The sequence below is a fragment of the Phodopus roborovskii genome, unplaced genomic scaffold (genome assembly GCF_943737965.1).
Source record: "Phodopus roborovskii unplaced genomic scaffold, PHOROB, whole genome shotgun sequence".
Lineage (NCBI taxonomy): Eukaryota > Metazoa > Chordata > Mammalia > Rodentia > Cricetidae > Phodopus > Phodopus roborovskii.
The window spans coordinates 22,225,433-22,244,446 of record NW_026126549.1 but is presented as its reverse complement, the minus strand read 5'-3'; the positions used below and the strand labels follow the sequence as shown (position 1 = coordinate 22,244,446).

Below are 19,014 nucleotides of genomic sequence, written 5' to 3'. Positions count from 1 at the left end.
GTAATGCCCTCAGATCTGCTCAGGGTTGCGCTCCACTCTCTCTTTCATAAAGTGGGTAACATTTCCTGTTGTTTGTGTACAATTTAGTTCTTGCAACAGTCTCTGTTTTTAAGACAGGTTATTGCCATCCATGATCAGTAAAGTTAAGCTCATTTCCTGAGAACGCGATTGACAACAGCATGGTTTTATTCACATTTGACTCTTTCACACAAAATAAGTGACCGGGTGGGGGGGGGTGGAGCTTTGGAAAATTAAATGTGAGAAAGAAGAATTTGAGCATGCTAACTTTTGTGAAATAGGTTCTTGTTGTGTAGCGCTGTCTGTCCTGCATGTAGATCAGGATGGCCTCGGACTTATAGTAATTCCCTTGCAGGTACCTCCCAGGAGCTGAGATTACAAGCATGAGTAACTTCACCTGGCAACATGTTAACTTTTTATAGCATTAAGCCTATGTGTAGGTGTTTTATACACATACAAAACACACACACACACACACACACACACACATTTATGTCTATATCTATTTGCCTATTCAACTACATGCTGGCTTTTCTGTTGTTAATGTGAAGGCTGGTAGTTTTTCTAGTTAATTTTTCTAGTTAATTTTTAAAAAGGGGTTGCTCTTTTCAGTCCATTAAAATAGAGAAAGCTGGCTGATTTCCTCTACCCCTGGTGAGGGGAGACGTAGCATAAAGCAGAGTCTCGGAACATTGGCACAGTGCCCAGTCACAGGCATTTTAAAGGGAGGGGGGAGAAAAGAAGACAAGTGTTGCCTGTAGGAGAGAGAGGAAAGAGAGTAAGGCAGACAACTCTCCCTGTTAACCACTAGAGCAGTGGAAAGAGGTCATTCATAGACAGACCCTGGTGATCTGATCTGAATACTTGTTGGCCACAGATGCTCTCTCTAGCAACCCAGAGCAAGTGTCATGGAACTGCATGTTGAAACCTGGACAGCAGAATTTTTCTAGACCATAGAGAGCAATTTTTAAATCATAACCTGCAGTATTCAGTAAGGAACATACACATCATACCAAGACCCTAGCATGTTGTTAATTCTCAGATCCATTTGATTTATCCTTTTATTGCTGGGCATGAAGTTTACTCTTAACCCTAGCCTCATCCAATTGTAATGTTGGAGAAATTAAAGACACTGGACTACTGTCCAAACAGCCAGGCTGCAGCCTGTGTAGAAGAAACTGAGTCATTGTAGTTTTGTTCTTCTTCACATAGTCTAACTCTGTTGTGCCTCATTCTTATGTGTCATGATTAATTTAACCAAGAAAGTCAAAAGTAACATCTTACTGATATAGATCAGTGTTTGGTACTCTACAGTCTCTTTGGGTCAGGTATCTGTGTGTGACAAGGCTGGATCCTCTGGTGTGAGGTCCGTCACCAGGTTCTGGTCATTCCTGTGGCTGAGGCTACCATCTGATCTGGAGGCTTTCCTGGCACAGAATCTTCTTCTAACCCCACTTTGGAGCTGATACTGACCTGAGACTTTCCAACTGTCTGCCAGCTGGATGCATCAGCTCCTGGCTACCTCCGCCTGTCCATTGGGAAATTACAACATGGTAGATGGTTTCTCTATAAAAGAAAGATAGTGGTTTGTTGAAAGAAGATGCCTGAAATGAAAGCCACATTCCTATCAAACTGAATCTGTTTGGCTGGGAATGTAGTTCACTGGCAGACATTTGCCTAGCTTACATTGAGCCCTAGGCCCATGCCCCAACAACATAGCAAAGCAAAACAAAACAAACGAAAACAAAACCAAACTGAATCTGAGAAATGACAGTCCACCTCTTCAAGAGTATTCTTTTAAAGGGACAAGATAGAAAGAATCATTAACACCAGAGGATGGAATCTTTGGAGACCATCTTAGAGGGATCTCTCTTTGCTTTCTGCAGTAGAACATTTCTCCTCAGCATCCCTTGGGTTGTTATCTCCACCAACCAGTACTCACAGCATCTGTTTCACTTCTAAAGGCTGTATTAGCTGGAAACACTTCCTAGACCAGAAGAATCTGTCCAAACCATGTGATGTAGTGTGGAGGTTGACATTGTGATAAATGTCAATGACATGCATACTTAGTCACATGAAGTCTTTGTCTATCTAGAAAAGAAAGAGGAAGATGAGGACAAGAAAGAAGGCTCAGAAGGGGAAGGGAGCCAGGAAGAAAAGAAGAGTGTGAGAATTCACGCCATGGTCACCGTATTCCAGTTCATCATGAAGCAAAGTTATATCTGTGCCCTCATTGCTATGATGGTAAGGATGCGCAGGGGCCTCTGGGGCACAGTAGGTTCAGACCCCAAGTCTCTCACCAGGGTCAGGACTTCAGACTTACCTAGACCGTGACAGACATTGGTTGGGTACGTTAATTTTTTGTGGGGATTTTTTTAATGTTATAGATTCCAAAATTTTATCATCTTCACTTCACCTTCTTTTTAAATGTTAACATGTTTGTCTCAAATTGACTTATCAGGTTTAACTGGCTCCTATTTGCTAACATAAAAGAACACACAGGGTAGCTTTTCTGGAATATATTAAGGGTATTTAGGGCTGATGTGGGCTATTTTTACTTCTGTCATAGAAGGGAGTAGTCCCACATTATCTTAGATGTGGATGAGAATTTGCCTGTATTCACTACAAGCACCCAGATCCCTTGGCTCCTACGAGCTTCTTTGCAAGTTTTCCATTCACGAATGCTTCTGCTCACCTCCATCTCCAAACCACAGCTTCAAAATGGTCCCGTGGCTTATACATGGAAGATAAAGGATGCTCCAACATCCTTCTTCCCTGAAAGCAAACTATCTTGGAGGAAAGGATTCCTTTTTAGAAACATAATACCCTTATCTAAAGTATAATTCCTCCAAATCCTATGGCCAATGGTGAGACTCTGTACTACTGATGGTGATGACAGGAGATGACAGGATGGAGAGAGAGAGAGACTGGGGGCACAGAGCCAGGGCTGGGTGGAACACAGGCAGGCAGAAGGGTTGAAAGTTCTAGCCTGCCTAGGATACAGAGTTGCAGACCCTGAGCAGAGGTGGAAACAGTGCTGAGGAGTACAGCACTGTACAAATGTACAGTGCTGATGGTAGAATGGCATCAGCTCCCGGAAACTTTAGTGAGAAACTCAGTCCAGGTGCTTCCTGCATGAGCTTGTATGTAAGTTGGTTTCAGATTCTAGCAGGGCACTGCCCCACGTGGCTGGAAGGAATAAAAAAAGTATTCACTGGGAGCTTCCCAAGCCCATTCTTTAAATGGAATTACTTCTCCCCACCTCTGACTGCTTCCCTCCATCTGCTGCACATCCATCTTTTAACCTCAGCAAGCTGGAAACTGTTAAGTATCAAACATGTTATGAATGCAACTGACAATTTTGATTTCAAACCCATAAAAGCAGTTTTGAGGTTGTTGGTTTTTTGTTTGTTTGTTTTTCTCCTCCACTCTCTAAGCTAGGCAATTTTGTTCTGTTTCTTAAAGAAACATAGCTTTACATGCAGCCACTTTTAGTATAGGTTTTTTTTTTTTTCTTAATAGAAAAATGACCCATTGTCAAAACAATGTTCAGGAAAGGGCAGGCTTCCCATGGATATCAACAAAACATGACATATCAAGTTTCAGCAAGACTGAGCACCTCCCTATGTATTAAGGTTGGGCAAGGTGACCAAGTAGGAGAAAGAGTCCCAAAAGCAGGTAACAGAGTAAGAGACGACAGCCCCTGCTCCCACCATTAGGAGTCCCACAAGAAGAACAAGCTACACAACCATAACCTGTAAGCAGAGGTCCTAGGTCAGTCCCATGCAGACTCCTTGAATGAAGGTGCTGTCTCTGTGAGTCCCTATGAGCCCAAATTAGTTGATTCTGTTGGTTTTCTAGTTGTGTTTGACTTCTCTGGCTCCTATAGTCTTTTCTCCATCTCTTCTACAGGATTCCCTATTTCCAATTAATGTTTGGTTGAGTCTTCATCTGTTCCCATCAGTTGCTGGATGAATCAGCCTCTCAGTGACAACTGGGCTAGGCACCAATCTATGAGTACAGCAGAATATCATTAGGCATCATTACTTTGACATTTTTCTTCATCTTGTCATGTTTGGTTCTATCTTAGGTCTCTGGATCACCCAGCCTATGGGTCCTAGTGCTCCAGGCAGTGTCAGGCTAGATTCACTCTCCTGGCATGGGTTTTAGACTAGACCAGCCATTGATTGGCCAACACCTTAATTTCTAGGCCACTCCTACCCCAGATGTCCCACAGGCAGGACAGACTGTGTAAAATGCCATGTGTCTGGGTTGTTGCACTACTCCCTCCACTTGAAGTCTCGCCTGGTCACAGGAGATGGCCAGTTCAAGCCACATATCCACTGTTGCTAAAAGCCTTGCCCGGGGCCTTCCTTGTAGATTCTTGGAAGATTCCCCTGTGCCAAGCTTTTATCTGACCCAGAAATACCCCAGTTTTAAGTAGTTTTCCCCTCCCCCAACCTGATCTCTCATATTCACATCCCCACTTGCCCAAAGTTCAATCACAAAATCTCTTCTATTTTCCCTTTCTAGGGAGATCTGAGCATGCCCTCTTAAACCCTCCTTATCACCTGGTCTCTCTGAGTCTGTGGATTGTAACATAGTTATCCTTTGTTTTATGCTTACAAGTGAGTATATACCATGTTTGTCTTCCAGGGTCTGGGTTACCTCACTCAGCATGATGTTTTTTCTAGTTCCATCCATTTGTCTACAAAATTCTTGATGTCATTGTTTTTAACAGCTAAGTAATACTCCATTGTGTTAAAAAAAAAAATGTACCACATTTTCTTCATACATTCCTCAGTTGAGGGGCTTCTAGATTGTTTCCAAGTTCTAGCTATTACAAATAAAGCTACTATGAACATAAGTGAGCAAGTGTCCTTGTGATACATTTGAGCATTCTTCGGCTATATACCCAAGAGTGGTATCACTGAGTCTTGAGGTAGATTGATTCCCAGTTTTCCAGAAACCCCCATACTGATTTCCAAAGTGTCTGTACAAGTTTGCACCCCTGCCAGCAATGGAGCCAGCAAATCTTCTCCAGCATCACTTATTTTTTTTTATCTCAGCCATTCTGATAGGTATAAGATGGAATCTCAGAGTCATTTTGATTGCATTTCCCTGATGACAAAAGGAGTTGACATTTCTTTAAGTGTTTCTATGGCATTTGAGATTCCTGTTAAGAATTTTCTGTTTATATCTGTACCCCATTTTTAAATTGGATTGTTTGCTTTGATGGCATCTGGTTTCTTGAGTTTTTAATATATTTTGGACATTAGCCTTTTGTCAGATATGAGATTGGTGAAGATCTTTTCCCATACTGTAGGCTGCCATTTTGTCCTTGATGGTGTCCTTTGCCTTACTGAAACTTTTCCGTTTCATGAGATTCCATTTATTAAGTGTTGACCTTTGTGTCTGTGTTATTGGTGTCCTGTCCAGGAAGTTGTCTCCTGGGCCAGTATGTTCAAGGCTATTTCTCACTTTCTCTTCTGTCAGGTTCAGTGGATCTGGATTTATGTTGAGGTCTTTGATCCACTTGGACTTAAGTGTTGTGCAGGGTGATAGATACGGATCTATTTGCATGCTTCTACATGCAGATATCCAGTTATATCAGCACCATTTGTTGAAGATGCTTTCCTTTTTTTCCATTGTATAGTTTTGGCTTCTCTGTCAAAAATCAGGTGTCCATAAGATTTACATCTGTGTCTTTAATTCTATCTCATTAAAATATCTATCTATTTTTATGACAATACCATGCAGTTTTTATTACTACAGCAATATAGTAGAGCTTAGAATCAGTGATTGTGATACATCCTGAAGTTCTTTCTATCCTGGATTTTTTTTTTTTTTTTTGCTTTTACATATGAAGTTGAATATTGTTCTATTGTTCTTTCAAGGCCTGTAAAGAATTGTGTTGGGATTTTAATGGGGAATGCACTGAATCTGTAGATTGCTTTTGGTAAGATGGCCATTTTTACTGTGCTAATCCTACTTATTCATTAGCATAGAAGATCTTTCCATCTTCTGATATCTTCTTCAATTTCTGTCTTCAAAGACTTGAAGTTCTTGTCATACAGGTCATTCACTTGTTTGGTTAGAGTTACACCAAAATCATTTATATCACTTGATGCTATTGTAAAGGGGGTTGTTTCTCTGATTTCTTTCTCAACCCATTTATAATTTGTATATAGGAGAATTACTGATTTTCTTTTTTTTTAGTTAATCTTGTATTCAGCCACTTGACTAAAGGTGTTTATTAGCTATAAGAGTTCCCTGTTAGAATTTTTGGGGTCACTTATGTATACTATCATATCATCTGTGAAGAATGATACTTTGACTTTTTCCTTTCTGATTTGTATCCCCTTGGTTTCCTTTAATTAGTTGTCTTATTGCTATAGCTATAACTTGAATAGATATTGAGGTATTGGACAACCTTGCCTTGTTCCTGATTTTAGTGGAATTGCTTTGAATTTCTCTCCATTAAATTTGATGTTGGCAATTGGCCTACTGTATATGCCTTTATTATGTTTAGGTATGTCCCTATATCTCCGATCTCTCCAAGACCTTTATCATAAAGGACTGTTGGATTATGTCAAACGCTTTTTCAGCATCTAATGAGGTGATCATGTGATTTTTGTTCAGTTTGTTTATATAGTGGATTACGTTGACAGATTTTCTTATATTGAATATCCCTGCATCTCTAGGATGAAGCCTACTTAATCATGGTTCTTTTTTATGTGTTCTTGGATTCAGTTTGCCAGTACTTTATTGAATAGTTTTACATCAATGTTCGAGTGAAATTGGTCTGTGATTCTCATTGTAGAGTCTTTGTGTGGTTTGGGGATCAGGGTGACTGTGGCCTAACAGAAGTAATTTGGCAATGTTCCTTTTGTTTGTGTTTTGTGGAATAATTTGAGGAATATTGGTATTATCTCTTCTTTGAAAATCTGGTAGAATTCTGCATTAAAACCATCTGGCCCTAGGCTTTTTTGTTGTTGTTTTAATGACTGCTTCTATTTTTCTTAGGTGTTGTGTGTCTATTCAAATTGCTTCTCTAGTGTTGATTTAACTTTGGCAAGTAGAATCTTTCAAGGAATTCCTCTGTTTCCTTCAGATTTTTCAGTTATGTGGAGTACAGGTTTTTGAGGAATGATTCTCTGTTGTTATGAACCCCCCCCCTTTTTTTCCCCATTTCCTTTTCTTTCTTTTTTATTTAAATTTTGGTAATCTCTCTGTGCCTTTTAGTTGGTTTGGATAAGGGTTTAATCTATTTTGTTAATTTTCTTGAAGAGCCAACTCTTTGTTTCATTGATTCTTTATATTGTTCTCATTGATTCTGCTTCATTGATTTCAGCTCTCAGTTTGATTGTTTCCTGCTGTCTACTACTCTTGGGTGTGTCTGCTTCCTTTTGTTCTGCAGCTTCCAGGTGTGCTGTTAAGTTACTAATATGAGACTTCTCTAATTCCTTAATGAAGGCAATTAGTGCTATGAACCTTCCTTGTCCTTGTAGCACTACCTTCATTGTGTCCCATAAGTTTGGGTATATCATGCATTCATTTTCATTGACTCCTAGGAAGTATTTAATTTCTTTTTTATTTCTTCCTTGGTCCAGGGAGTAACTCATTAGAGAGTTGTTCAGTTTCTCGGAATTTGTAGGCTTTCTGTTATTGTTGAAATCTAGCTTTAATTCATGTGATGTGATAAGATGATAAGATACAGGAGATTATTTCTTTTCTCCACTTTTTTTTTCTTTTTTTTTTTTTTTTTTTTTTTTTTTTGTACCTGCTGAAACTTGCTTTGTGGCCAAGCATATGGCAAATTTTGGAGAATCTCAGTTAAATGAGGTACTGAGAATGATACTATTTCTACAGGATAATATTGTCATGATAATAATCCAGGCAATAGTAGCCATAAGTTACTAACATAATTTGATTAAAAACAGTTTTTATCCCTAATTTATTTTAAACAATAAAAATAACTTTCACTTATAAAGGAAATTGTGCTTTATTTCAAATTTCTGAGGAGAGATATTTGTCTCCTTTGGCCTTCATTTCAGTTCATTCTTGTCAGTTTTCCAGAGTCAAAACAAACTAATGCTACCTCCCAGGCCTGGGGATGATTTGGTGATTTCTGGGTTTGGGGATGGGATTGACTTCAGTTAGCCTCGACCATATCCAGAATACATTTCAAAGGGCCTTTTCACGGAAGAGGACAGGGTGAGAGAGTCCAGAATCAGGTCGCAGGTTTCCTGGAATTGACAGTATCCATGAACCTGATGGGCAGCTCTTCTGCCAGCTGCCACTGAGATATCAACTCCTCAGTTTCTGAGAACTTTCTGGCAACAAGGAAAAGACGTCACTTACCCATAGGATCTGACCACTATTTTATCTTTGTAGGACAGAAGTTGCCGTCAGCCTTTTGTCAACTTGCCCTGGTTGTTCAGTGTTTAGATAACTAATATGCAGTTTCTTCAAGTAAACTTTCTAATTTTTATCATGTATGTCTACTTCTGGTCCTCAAGATTCCCATTTCTCATCCAGCTGTAGCCCACACTCATTCATGGGCGTAACTAATCACCAACTCTAAATTATTGAGGAAAACAAAGAAATTCATATTACAAAGTAGTGTAAAGGTAAAGAGATTTAGCCTGAAAGGCCTTTGATCGCCCTAAAGGAAGCACAAAGCCAGTGTCTCTCCTCCCTTCCCTGCCTGCAGGTTGGGATCTCTCCATCATCCACATATTGGTCTCCCTTAACTTAAATGTCACTACCTTTTCTGCGTAGGGAACTTTGAATTCCCCAGAGTGTGTTGTACTGACAGCTGTCCTTTGTCCCCATGGCTCTGCAGGCATGGAGCATCACCTACCACAGCTGGCTGACATTTGTTTTGTTGATTTGGTCATGCACTCTCTGGATGATACGCAACAGAAGGAAATATGCCATGATCAGCTCTCCTTTCATGGTTGTCTATGCGAATCTGCTGCTGGTATTGCAGTACATATGGAGCTTTGAACTTCCTGAAATTAAGAAGGTCCCGGGATTTCTAGAGAAGAAAAAACCAGGAGAGCTTGCTTCAAAGGTAAATGAGTGAGGAGACAGGAAAGAAAGAACAGCAATAATGATTGCAATCACCAGAAGCAAAGTTTCATGAAAATAACCTCTAAATGATTTAGGAATAAAAATACCAGAGCCTAGACATGAATTACAGTGTTTAGACACCTCTCTTTTTATTCAGAACTGGAGTGTAACCCCAATGATCTCACCATTGTGCTACCCTCTCTGGCCCTTCCTTTGCTTTTTGTTTTTGTGACTGAGCCATACCATTGCCCAGTGGGCTGAACTCACTCTGGAGCCCAAGTGAGGCTAGAATTTGCAATCCTGCTTCAGCCTCCTAAGAAGCTGGGATCAAAAGTTTAACAAGCCTGACTTAGATAACATGAACGACACCATGCTTTTAGTTTTTACTTAGATATGACAGCCTTTCTACAAAAAAAAAAAAAAAAAGTACAGTGTGAGTTATTTTTGTAACTTGAAATATAATAGTAATTATATATAGTCTGTGTAATTCAGTAGTCCCAAAGTTTACTAGTAAGTTTTTTATAGCCTCAATTGTACTACTTCAAGTTTCTCCTGTATCAGTAGATGTAGAAATAGTATTGTGAAATAGAAATGCAACATAAAATATATAGAGAAATTGGGGAATTGTTCTGACAGGTTACTAATTATGTTCCAAAAGCATTGTTAGCAGCAGAAATGATATAACACTTGCTTTTTATTTCTTTGTTGTCCTGACTTCACCTGCATCATTTCATTGCATATGTATTTGCTGGAAACACTTTAATGGTTTTGATTTCAGAAGATTAAATATCATCTTTACTATCTGTTTTACCCACAAATAACTAAACAAGTAAACAAATAAATACTGCTAACTAGCAACATACTTCGCGAGTATAGCTTGAGTCAGCATGACACAAAATGAGGAAGAAAAGTATGTGACCTCTGACCTCAAAGAGCTGTACTTCAGGACGTCCGGGCTGAACATTTGGCAGCATTGCCAAAATCTGACTCTTACTCCCAGACTCTCTCAAATTCTTCCCTTTAGAAAAGACCCCATATGCTCCTAATTATTCCTAACCCCTGACTACATGTTAACTATACAAGGTTCTTTTTAGTTTTCAGCTACAGTTCACGTAATAGAAACTTCCAAAATGTAATGTCAAATTTTCTGAAGCACCAGTCCTCCAATTCTTGACTCTTTTTGTCTCTGCGTGCTTGTCAGGAATCACTATCATGGATTTCAGTTGAAAGAAAATGATAATTGGCATAGATGACTTTGTGAAGTCAGTGATGATGCAAATGAAAACTAACTCATTCTTAGCTTATAAATTTTTTCTTTTCTTTCTTGGCAAATATTTACTGAAAACCTTTTCTAAACCTCAAGACATCATGTCACATCCATCCACTGAGAGGTCCAGAATCAGCAAATATGAACAAATGTCACTGAGATGTGGAGACATTGGGACTGTCACACGCTGCTGGCGGGTGTGGAAATGGGTGTAACAACTTTGGAAAGCGTACATTTTTCAGTTCCCCCAAAAGTTAAACACACAGCCAAAGATGGGCAACACGGAGACAGGGGAAAACTTACATGGATGTCAATAGCAATGTTACCCATTGCAGGCAAGCAAGCAACTTAAATGTCCTCAACTGAAGAGTACATGAGCAGATGCTTGTATCTTTATAAAATGAGATGCTGCTCCCTAATATAAAAGCAAAAAGGAATGAAGAACTGTATACACATTATAATGTTATTAAACCTATTACACCAATAAGTCATTTACAGAAGAATTGTGTAATTCTCTCCATTTAAATGCCCACATTATATAGATAAGTACAAACAAAAAGCAAATTAATCATTATCTAGAACTAATATATGAAAGGAAGGAATGATGGAAATTGTGCTGCTCTGGGGAGGGTAATAAAAAGATGTCAAAATAGATTTCAGGAGTGTTTGTGCAACCCTGGATGCAGTCTGAAACCCACTAAGTAGATCGTTCCCAGGAGGTTCTAGGACTCTAATCCAGACCTCATACATGCTAAGTATCCAGCCTACCTATGTACACACTAGACTTAAAAATGTACTGATCTACACCCCAGGCTTTGACACGTACTCTTGAAATGAGTAAGTTGTGTGATATATGAAACATAGTTCAATAACACTAAGACCAAAACTGTCCCTACTATGTGCTAGGCAGTATATTCTCTAGAGAAAGGAGCTCTTTGAATTGTAGTTTTTTTCCCCAGCCCCAGAGAAGGTTAATGTAAACATGGGTGATTTTAGGATTCCTTCTCAGCCACTGCAAGATGAATAGGAATAACAAACCGATATATTTTCTGGCATGAAATGTTCTTTACCATATCTGTGGAATCTTTAAAACAAGGAATACTGAAGAGTCAAAGGGCTGTTATACAAGACATACTGAACTCTATCAAGGCCTGACTGTTAAGAAGAAATCAGTCTCTGACACTGACCTTGAAGGAATCCAGGGGCTTCTTGTTAAGTAGAAATTGTTCATCTCCGCAGGGCCTTCAACAGTGCTACACATGACCTAGTGTGTGAGTGATGCACACATGCACAGGGATTGCTAGAGAGGCTTGCACACTGTGCTCCCACAACCATGGGAGAAAGCAATGTAAATGCTGTTAACCTTCCCCCTCCCTTGTTCTGCTCTCAGATTCTCTTCACTATCACATTCTGGCTGCTCCTGAGGCAACATCTTACAGAGCAGAAGGCCCTTCAGGAGAAGGAAGCACTTTTGTCTGAGGTCAAGATTGGAAGTCAGGAACTTGAAGAAGGTGGTAAGTGGGGGGACTGGAGTGATGACTTAGCACTGGCTGCTCTTCTAGAAGACACAGCTACAATTCCCAGCACGAACACCTGGAACTCCAGTTCCAGGGGATCTGATGCCCCTTCTGGCCTCTGCAGACAGAAAGAAACTTTTAGAGAACACATGTTGGGAACTGAGTGTGTTGTTTGACTTTCAACCGAAGACAACACTAAATATCAGAGAAAGTTTCTGTGAAGGCATACTGCTAACAGGAATTGGAACCAGTGAACTACCTCACATTGTTGAATTTAAATTCTTGGCTTTTTAAAAATATGACAGAAAAGAAGCGGGGTAGGGCGGGGAGAAAGGGAGGAGTAGTGATTTATTAAAATATCTTTAGCTTTGGTCTTTCTGTACAGATAAATGAGAACTTGCATTCTAATTCCCCAAGCAGGTGAATAAGTATGTTTATTGTTTATAAAATGGATTATATTATATTAAAGAAGTATGGAGACGGGAAAGATGGCTCAGTGGTTAAGAATGCATTCTACTTGTGCAAAAGACATGAGTTCAATTCCCCAGTACCCACCATTAGGCAACACCTGTCACTCTAGCTCTGGGGATCTGCTGCCCTCTTCTGGCCTCTACCAGCATCTGCATTCATGCACACACACCCTCCTGTCACACTCAAAAATAATTAAAACTAAACTAATTTTTCTTTTTTTTTAACGTTCAGTGTCACCATGTGAAGTTAGGTAGGAGAAGCTGGGCTGGCAACCCTAGTGCAGTAAACCACGAGAAACCCAGCACCAACCAGCTAATGTTGCTTGCTTAGTTCTTATTAAGGCTGACCAATGATTCTTGTTTCAGCAACAATACTGTAGAAGATTTGATCTTGTCTATCTGAGCTTGAATGTCTATTCAGCACAATGATTAATTATTCAGTTTTAGTAAAGAATGCATAATTTAGAATAAACAGTCGAAGCCCCATTTCAGTTGTACTCCCCTCTCTCTGGGAATCCATTGGTTTCTTGAATGAATTATTCAAATTTTAGGTACCTTTGGAAAGACAATGCAGGTAACTTTGACATAATTTCCTGATTTTTCCTTTCATTTCAAGCTGTTAAATTATTTACACTTATCTTAATAATAGTTACAGTTTATTTTAAACTAAATTGTATTTGGCCTTAACTGTTATGCCTTTAGTTAGTTAAGACAACTGGTATCAGTCTCATTCTTATCTGGCTTATGTTGTCTGGAGCCATGAAAAACTAGAATCAGAAATGACAGCATAGTGTGATTTTTTTTTGACTGTTGTTACACATTTATCTTTCTACTGTCTGACCCTCAATACTGAAAATGTAAAAGGGGCTACAGAGAAATGAGCATAAAATATTCTCTTATATACACTATTTTAAGAAAGTTATAAAAACTGTCAGTTAGTTGTCAATGTTACCTTATATTTTAGAGCCATCTAAAATCATTTAATAACCAGAAAATGCATGCTTCCATGTCCACATGCAACATCCATAGCCAAAGCATGGCTGTTAGCCAGGACTAATGACATGGTCTTCTATTTAGAAGATGAGGAACTCCATGATATACAAGTAGAAGGAGAGCCCCCAGAGAAGGCAGAGGAAGAGGAGATAAAGGAAGAAAGGCATGAGCTAAAGAAGGAAGAGGAAGAAGAAGTAGAAGAAGATGATGACCAGGACATCATGAAGGTGCTGGGCAATCTGGTGGTGGCCCTGTTCATTAAGTACTGGATCTACGTCTGCGGGGGCATGTTCTTTTTTGTCAGCTTTGAGGGGAAAATCGTCATGTACAAAATCATCTACATGGTGCTGTTTCTGTTCTGTGTGGCCTTGTACCAGGTAGGTAAACACATGTGCCAAGTTTCCCATTCTCACACCCGACCCACCAGTACAGACAGTTCTCTCCATAGAGATGACCATATGATAGAGAGTGATTGATGAAGCTCAGAATCCTAAGGTCAAGAATGACACAATCAGTGTATTCTCTCTCTCTTTTAAAAAATTTCTATTTAGTCAATGTTCATAGCCTTTGATCCACAGCAATAAATTTAAAATAATCTTTTAGGTATTTATGTATATCAATCCTATATTCTACCCTTCAATAGCATTTATAAACTTTATTGTAAAGGACTAGCAGAAAAAAATAACACACCAATATTTAAAAGAAAAAAAGAAAAAAAGCCAAAGTCTATATATATGCATCTCAATAAACTTCCAGGCAGTTAAAACAGCCATTCTGAAGCCATGCATTTCATATAAGCATCCACTATCAAGTATTATCCTTTGCACTAAAAAGTGAAAAAAAAAAAAAAACCCATGACAGAGTTAAAAATTAGAACTACGTCAGGCAGGTTTATTTTAAAATTTTAGATTCTATAAAACAGCAATAAAATTCATAAGTTTTCCCAAAAGTCTTGATTTGAAAAATATTCTTTGTAATTAGATCATAGTTTAACATTTAGTAATCTAAGAGCAATGTGTGGATAATCTTAAGTAATTAAGGATTCTCCAGTTGCTCATATTGTAGGCTTTGGGATGAAGAAACTGTGTGTGGTGTGTGTATGTAGGGAGGGGGTGGGGGGAGACAGAGAAAAGGGAGACAGCAAGAGCTTTTGTAGCATGCACTAATCATATTAAAATGAGTTAGCCTCTTCAAAAACTTATGTTGAAGTGATATGAAAAGGGAGTCCAAAGATATCGGCCAGAATAACAATATAATATTCTTTTGGGCATCTAACAGAATACCTAACACAATGACAATAGCAAGAGTTCTTTATATGTGAAAATGAGAGAATGTTAAATTGATGAACTCTTGAATACCTTCAAGGTATGATAGACGCTCTGATGATTATTTCACAGTGTTGCTCATTAAATGAAATATTGAATGTCAAAATGGGTGCAGTTTTCTGTAAAAAGCAAACAATGTGACGGCCACCGTCCCTAGATCTCCTAGAGATGATATGTGTTGAGAGGTTTCTGCTACTGTCTAGGAACTCTGCAAAACATGTGCTCAATGAAGAGTACCTAGAAGCAGTGACACCCAGCAACTTATGCAAAGACAGTTGGCTGTGGCCAGTTCAACTGGAATTCTAACATCTGTTAACACAACTAAACTGCAAAAAGAACCTTAAAAATGTAAAACTAAAATAGACTTTATTTCAAAGACACCATCTATGAGACATTTTTTCTTTTTCCCAACCATTGTTTTTGTTTCCTTTGCTTTCCAATGTCTGACTTGCAGGTGCACTATGAGTGGTGGAGGAAAATTCTGAAATACTTCTGGATGTCAGTGGTCATTTATACCATGCTGGTGCTCATCTTTATATACACCTACCAGTTTGAGAACTTCCCAGGCCTGTGGCAAAACATGACCGGCTTAAAGAAAGAAAAGTAAGAGAGTTGTGCCTAGGATGGGGTGGGAAGGGGGCAAACATGTTGACGCTCCCAATGCATGTTGTTCCTGAAAGCCCAGTGAAAATTTTTAGAAAAATGTGATGCTTCTGGTGTCTTCAAAGGCAAGTTAGAGAGCTCCATTCTGCTATGGTCCCTTTGTCAAATTTTGAGCTTGAAATGTGGTGAAGATTCCATGATGGCTGGCTGGCAGGCAAAGGATTCTTCAGCCTCATTTTAATGAGATAATTTCTAGTGCCTATCCAATGTGAAACACAGCTGCCTAGCATAATGCCATGCCCTTTGCTGCCCAGGTTATAGCAGTTTTCCAGCCCATGGGAAGTTCATGGATTGAGTTATCCACCTCTTCCCTGTGTCTAGGCTTAGACTCTATAGAATTGGTGACACAGGGGAAAATATTCCTGCTGTGCTGCTGCCCAAGAGTGACACAATTGCATACCACCACTTGCAGCAGAGTGCTATCTTCTGATTTTTCTCTTACGAATCTCTGTAACTAGTTTAGAAATCTAGCTATATCTGGGTCTTGATCTGAAAAGGCAGAGGTGTCAAAGAGAAAGAATAAAAGAAAAGGGTTGTGTATGATTAGACAAATACACCCACGGGGATTCCTTATAAATGTGTGTTGAATATTTGTCCCGTGCCAAGGATACAACAGGAAACAAGAAAGAGAGTTGAAGCCTGGGAAGCCCAAAAGCAATCTACTTTGATGCATGTAGGGGCATTAAAAACTTCCGGTAATCTATGAAGGAAACACTAGGCTGCTGGAGTGCTACAGACAGCCATAAAGGGAGTGGTGCTCTCAGCATTCTTTGTAGAGATGTCTTTTAAATTCTACCTGATGCCCAGACACCAAACATTTTTGAGGAAAATGGGATTTCGAGTCTAGGATGTGGGAGAGCATCCTAGGCAGAAGGAATAGCAGATGCAAAGGCCCTAAGGCAAGATGCAGCTGACCTTGGAGAGATGAAAAGAAGTTCCCCTTCTGAGAGCAAGGGAGAGGATAGCAAGAGAGGTGGCTGGGCACAACAAATGCCCAGGCTGTGGTACAGCAAGCAGTTTGTATTTTATTCTTGTTGGAATTTTCTTCAAATCTTGAAAGATTCCTTGAGTAGCTAAGGGAATGTGATTTGTGGCGAACAGAAACAAAGTCACATCACAGGCACTTAGCAACTGTCCTGTGAGAAAGACAGGGTCCTCCACAGAAGATGTGGAAGGAAGCGACAGATAATGGTTGTGTGTGTGTGACACACAGAGGCACTAGGGGGTGAAACAAGCATTAAGGAGCATACTAGGAACCAGGGGGTGCTTCCTGGTGTCTAAACTTTGCACAAGGCAGATGTCTGCATCATTTAATGGTTCAGGAGAGGCCAGAGTGGAGAATAGCTATGCCAAGGAAAAGAAGGAAGCCAAGGCCACTGCTGAATCTGAAGTCCAGTAGAAATGTGGGCCTGGTTGCACAGTAAATCATGGTGATGTTACTAAGCATTTTCATTTTGGCAACCAAAAGGGTAGGTAACTTTGCAGGGAATGATGAGGTCCACCAAGAAGAGTGTAAGAAAAGGGCCCCCAAACTGAATCTGATGGAATCCAGTTGCTATGTATAGTACAAAGAAGGAGGTGGTGCCAAAGAGCAAGCCAGAAATGTGTGTTGCTTTGACCCCAAAACTATTAGAAGGAGACTAATACTCCAAAGATACAAGGACAGAGCTGCGGCTGCTGAATCCAGCTATAATGAGTTGTTACTGAATGCTGTGGAGATGGGCTAGTTGGATTGGTGTGAACAGTAGGGAGAGAGTTGTAAGTAATGAAAGCAAAGAGAATGGCTGTTGTGACTTGTGAGAGAGAGGCTGGTCAGTAGCGCCTCAGAGAGCTTACCACTGCCATTCTGCCTTCTTTGCCAGGCTTGAGGATCTTGGCCTGAAGCAGTTTACTGTGGCAGAACTGTTCACACGTATATTCATCCCCACTTCCTTTCTGCTGGTGTGCATCCTACACCTCCACTACTTCCATGACCGGTTCCTGGAACTCACAGACCTCAAGTCCATCCCCAGCAAAGAAGACAACACCATCTACAGGTGAGAAAATGGAAGAAGCCACCTCTCCTGTCTCTGGAATGTCTGCCCTAGTACCTTGCTTCAGGGAGCAGCAGAGCCACAAGATGTCCTATGAGATGATCTCCATGCAAACTTGTCCCTGTGGAGATAGAGTGGGCAACCCAAACTCTCCTATGTTCTTCAGTGATAATCTATATTTGACAATGAGTAGTTGTTAGAACTGAAGATTCCATAGACAACTTGTTGAGGGTAAAATGACCCTCAGTGACAATTTACAGTTGTTAGAAAATATCACAAGTTAACCATTTTTTGGCATTGATGTGATAACTATAGCTAAAACTATTTACAAGAATTATGACAATATGCATGCTTAATTTGAGTATGCTCAGCAAATTTTCAAGACTCATATTCAAGTAATATAGAAATATATTTTAAGCTTGGCATGGGTGGACCATGTCTATAATCCCATCACTAGAGAGGCAAACAAAGGAGGATGTGTAGCCATAAGTTCAAGGCTAACGTAGACATCAAAGAGAATTAAAACCAAAAAAAAAAAAAAAAAAAAAAAAAAAAAAACAAATAAACAAAAATGGGTAGGGGGATAGAGGAATCTTTCATTTGTGAGAGGTAACTGTTGCTCTCATTGCTAATGATGACTTGAATTTTTTTTTTTTTTGTCCTAAAGCTTTTTCTAATCTTCAATGAGAACTTTCTTCTTTTTAAAATATCTTCCTGTGTGTAGAGGCTTTCTGTCACTATTGCCATCATCTCCACACGTCTGGGTTTTCTGATGCATCATTAAATGGGATTTGGGATATAATTTGTACAGAAGAGTAAATGTTTTCAGGACCACAGTTTTACAGATTACAGATCAAAGCTCAACACAGGTTTCTACCAGAATAATCATCTGTGTTGCCTAATTTTCTGTCAACTTAACACAAGCTAGAACCCTCAGACACAAAGCAGACTCCCTGAAATCAGGCTGCAGGCAAGCATGGAGGGCATTTTCTTAATTAATGATTGAATTGATGGGAGAGGGACCAGTAATGAGGGTATGACCATCACTGGGTTGGTCCTCCTGGGTTCTATAAGAAATCAGGCTGATCAAACCATGGAGAACCAAGAAGCAGCATCCATCCATGGCCTCTGCAACAACTCCTGCCCTCAGGCTCCTGCCCTGCTTGAGTTCCTGCCCACACTGCTTTCATTGATGAACTCTTAAAGGAATTGTAAGGGAAATGAATCCTTTTCTCCCCGAGTTGCTTCTGGTCATGGTGTTTCATCACAATAGTAAAACACCACCTGAAAAAAAGATGTATACTGAGTATGTATATGAAATTTGAATGTAGCCCAGAGTTCCCTTGAAATATAAATATACTGCCATGCATATTATGCAGATTCTGGCAAGGATTACTGCCCATAATAAGTACATGTTGTCTTCTTCCTACAGCTATAGCAATTCAACATTTGCTTGTCAATTCAGTAAGAAACAGCAGCCCTAAATAATTTAACCCCTCCCAGATGACTGTGTCCTTTCTTCCTGTATGGCTAAGCCTTGAGCATTCCTGGAGTGGTGACCTTTCCAGGACAACTTAAGCATATGCGAAAAGGGAGGGGAGGAGGGATTTCACTTTCAGGTCAGGGGGCAAAAAAAAAAAAAAAAAATCA

The 19,014-nt window shown here is 39.6% G+C and overlaps 1 protein-coding gene across 1 annotated transcript in view; it reads left to right on the top strand.

Moving 5' to 3' along the window:
• The window catches only part of Piezo2 (piezo type mechanosensitive ion channel component 2), a 330,402-nt gene that overhangs the window by 231,096 nt on the left and 80,292 nt on the right, over positions 1 to 19,014 (top strand). Inside the window, exons 12-17 of the mRNA XM_051201086.1 lie at positions 2,114 to 2,262; positions 8,867 to 9,097; positions 11,754 to 11,877; positions 13,428 to 13,720; positions 15,123 to 15,271; positions 17,194 to 17,367. Of these exons, the coding sequence (XP_051057043.1) occupies positions 2,114 to 2,262; positions 8,867 to 9,097; positions 11,754 to 11,877; positions 13,428 to 13,720; positions 15,123 to 15,271; positions 17,194 to 17,367 (1,120 nt within the window). The remainder of the gene's footprint in view (positions 1 to 2,113; positions 2,263 to 8,866; positions 9,098 to 11,753; positions 11,878 to 13,427; positions 13,721 to 15,122; positions 15,272 to 17,193; positions 17,368 to 19,014) is intronic.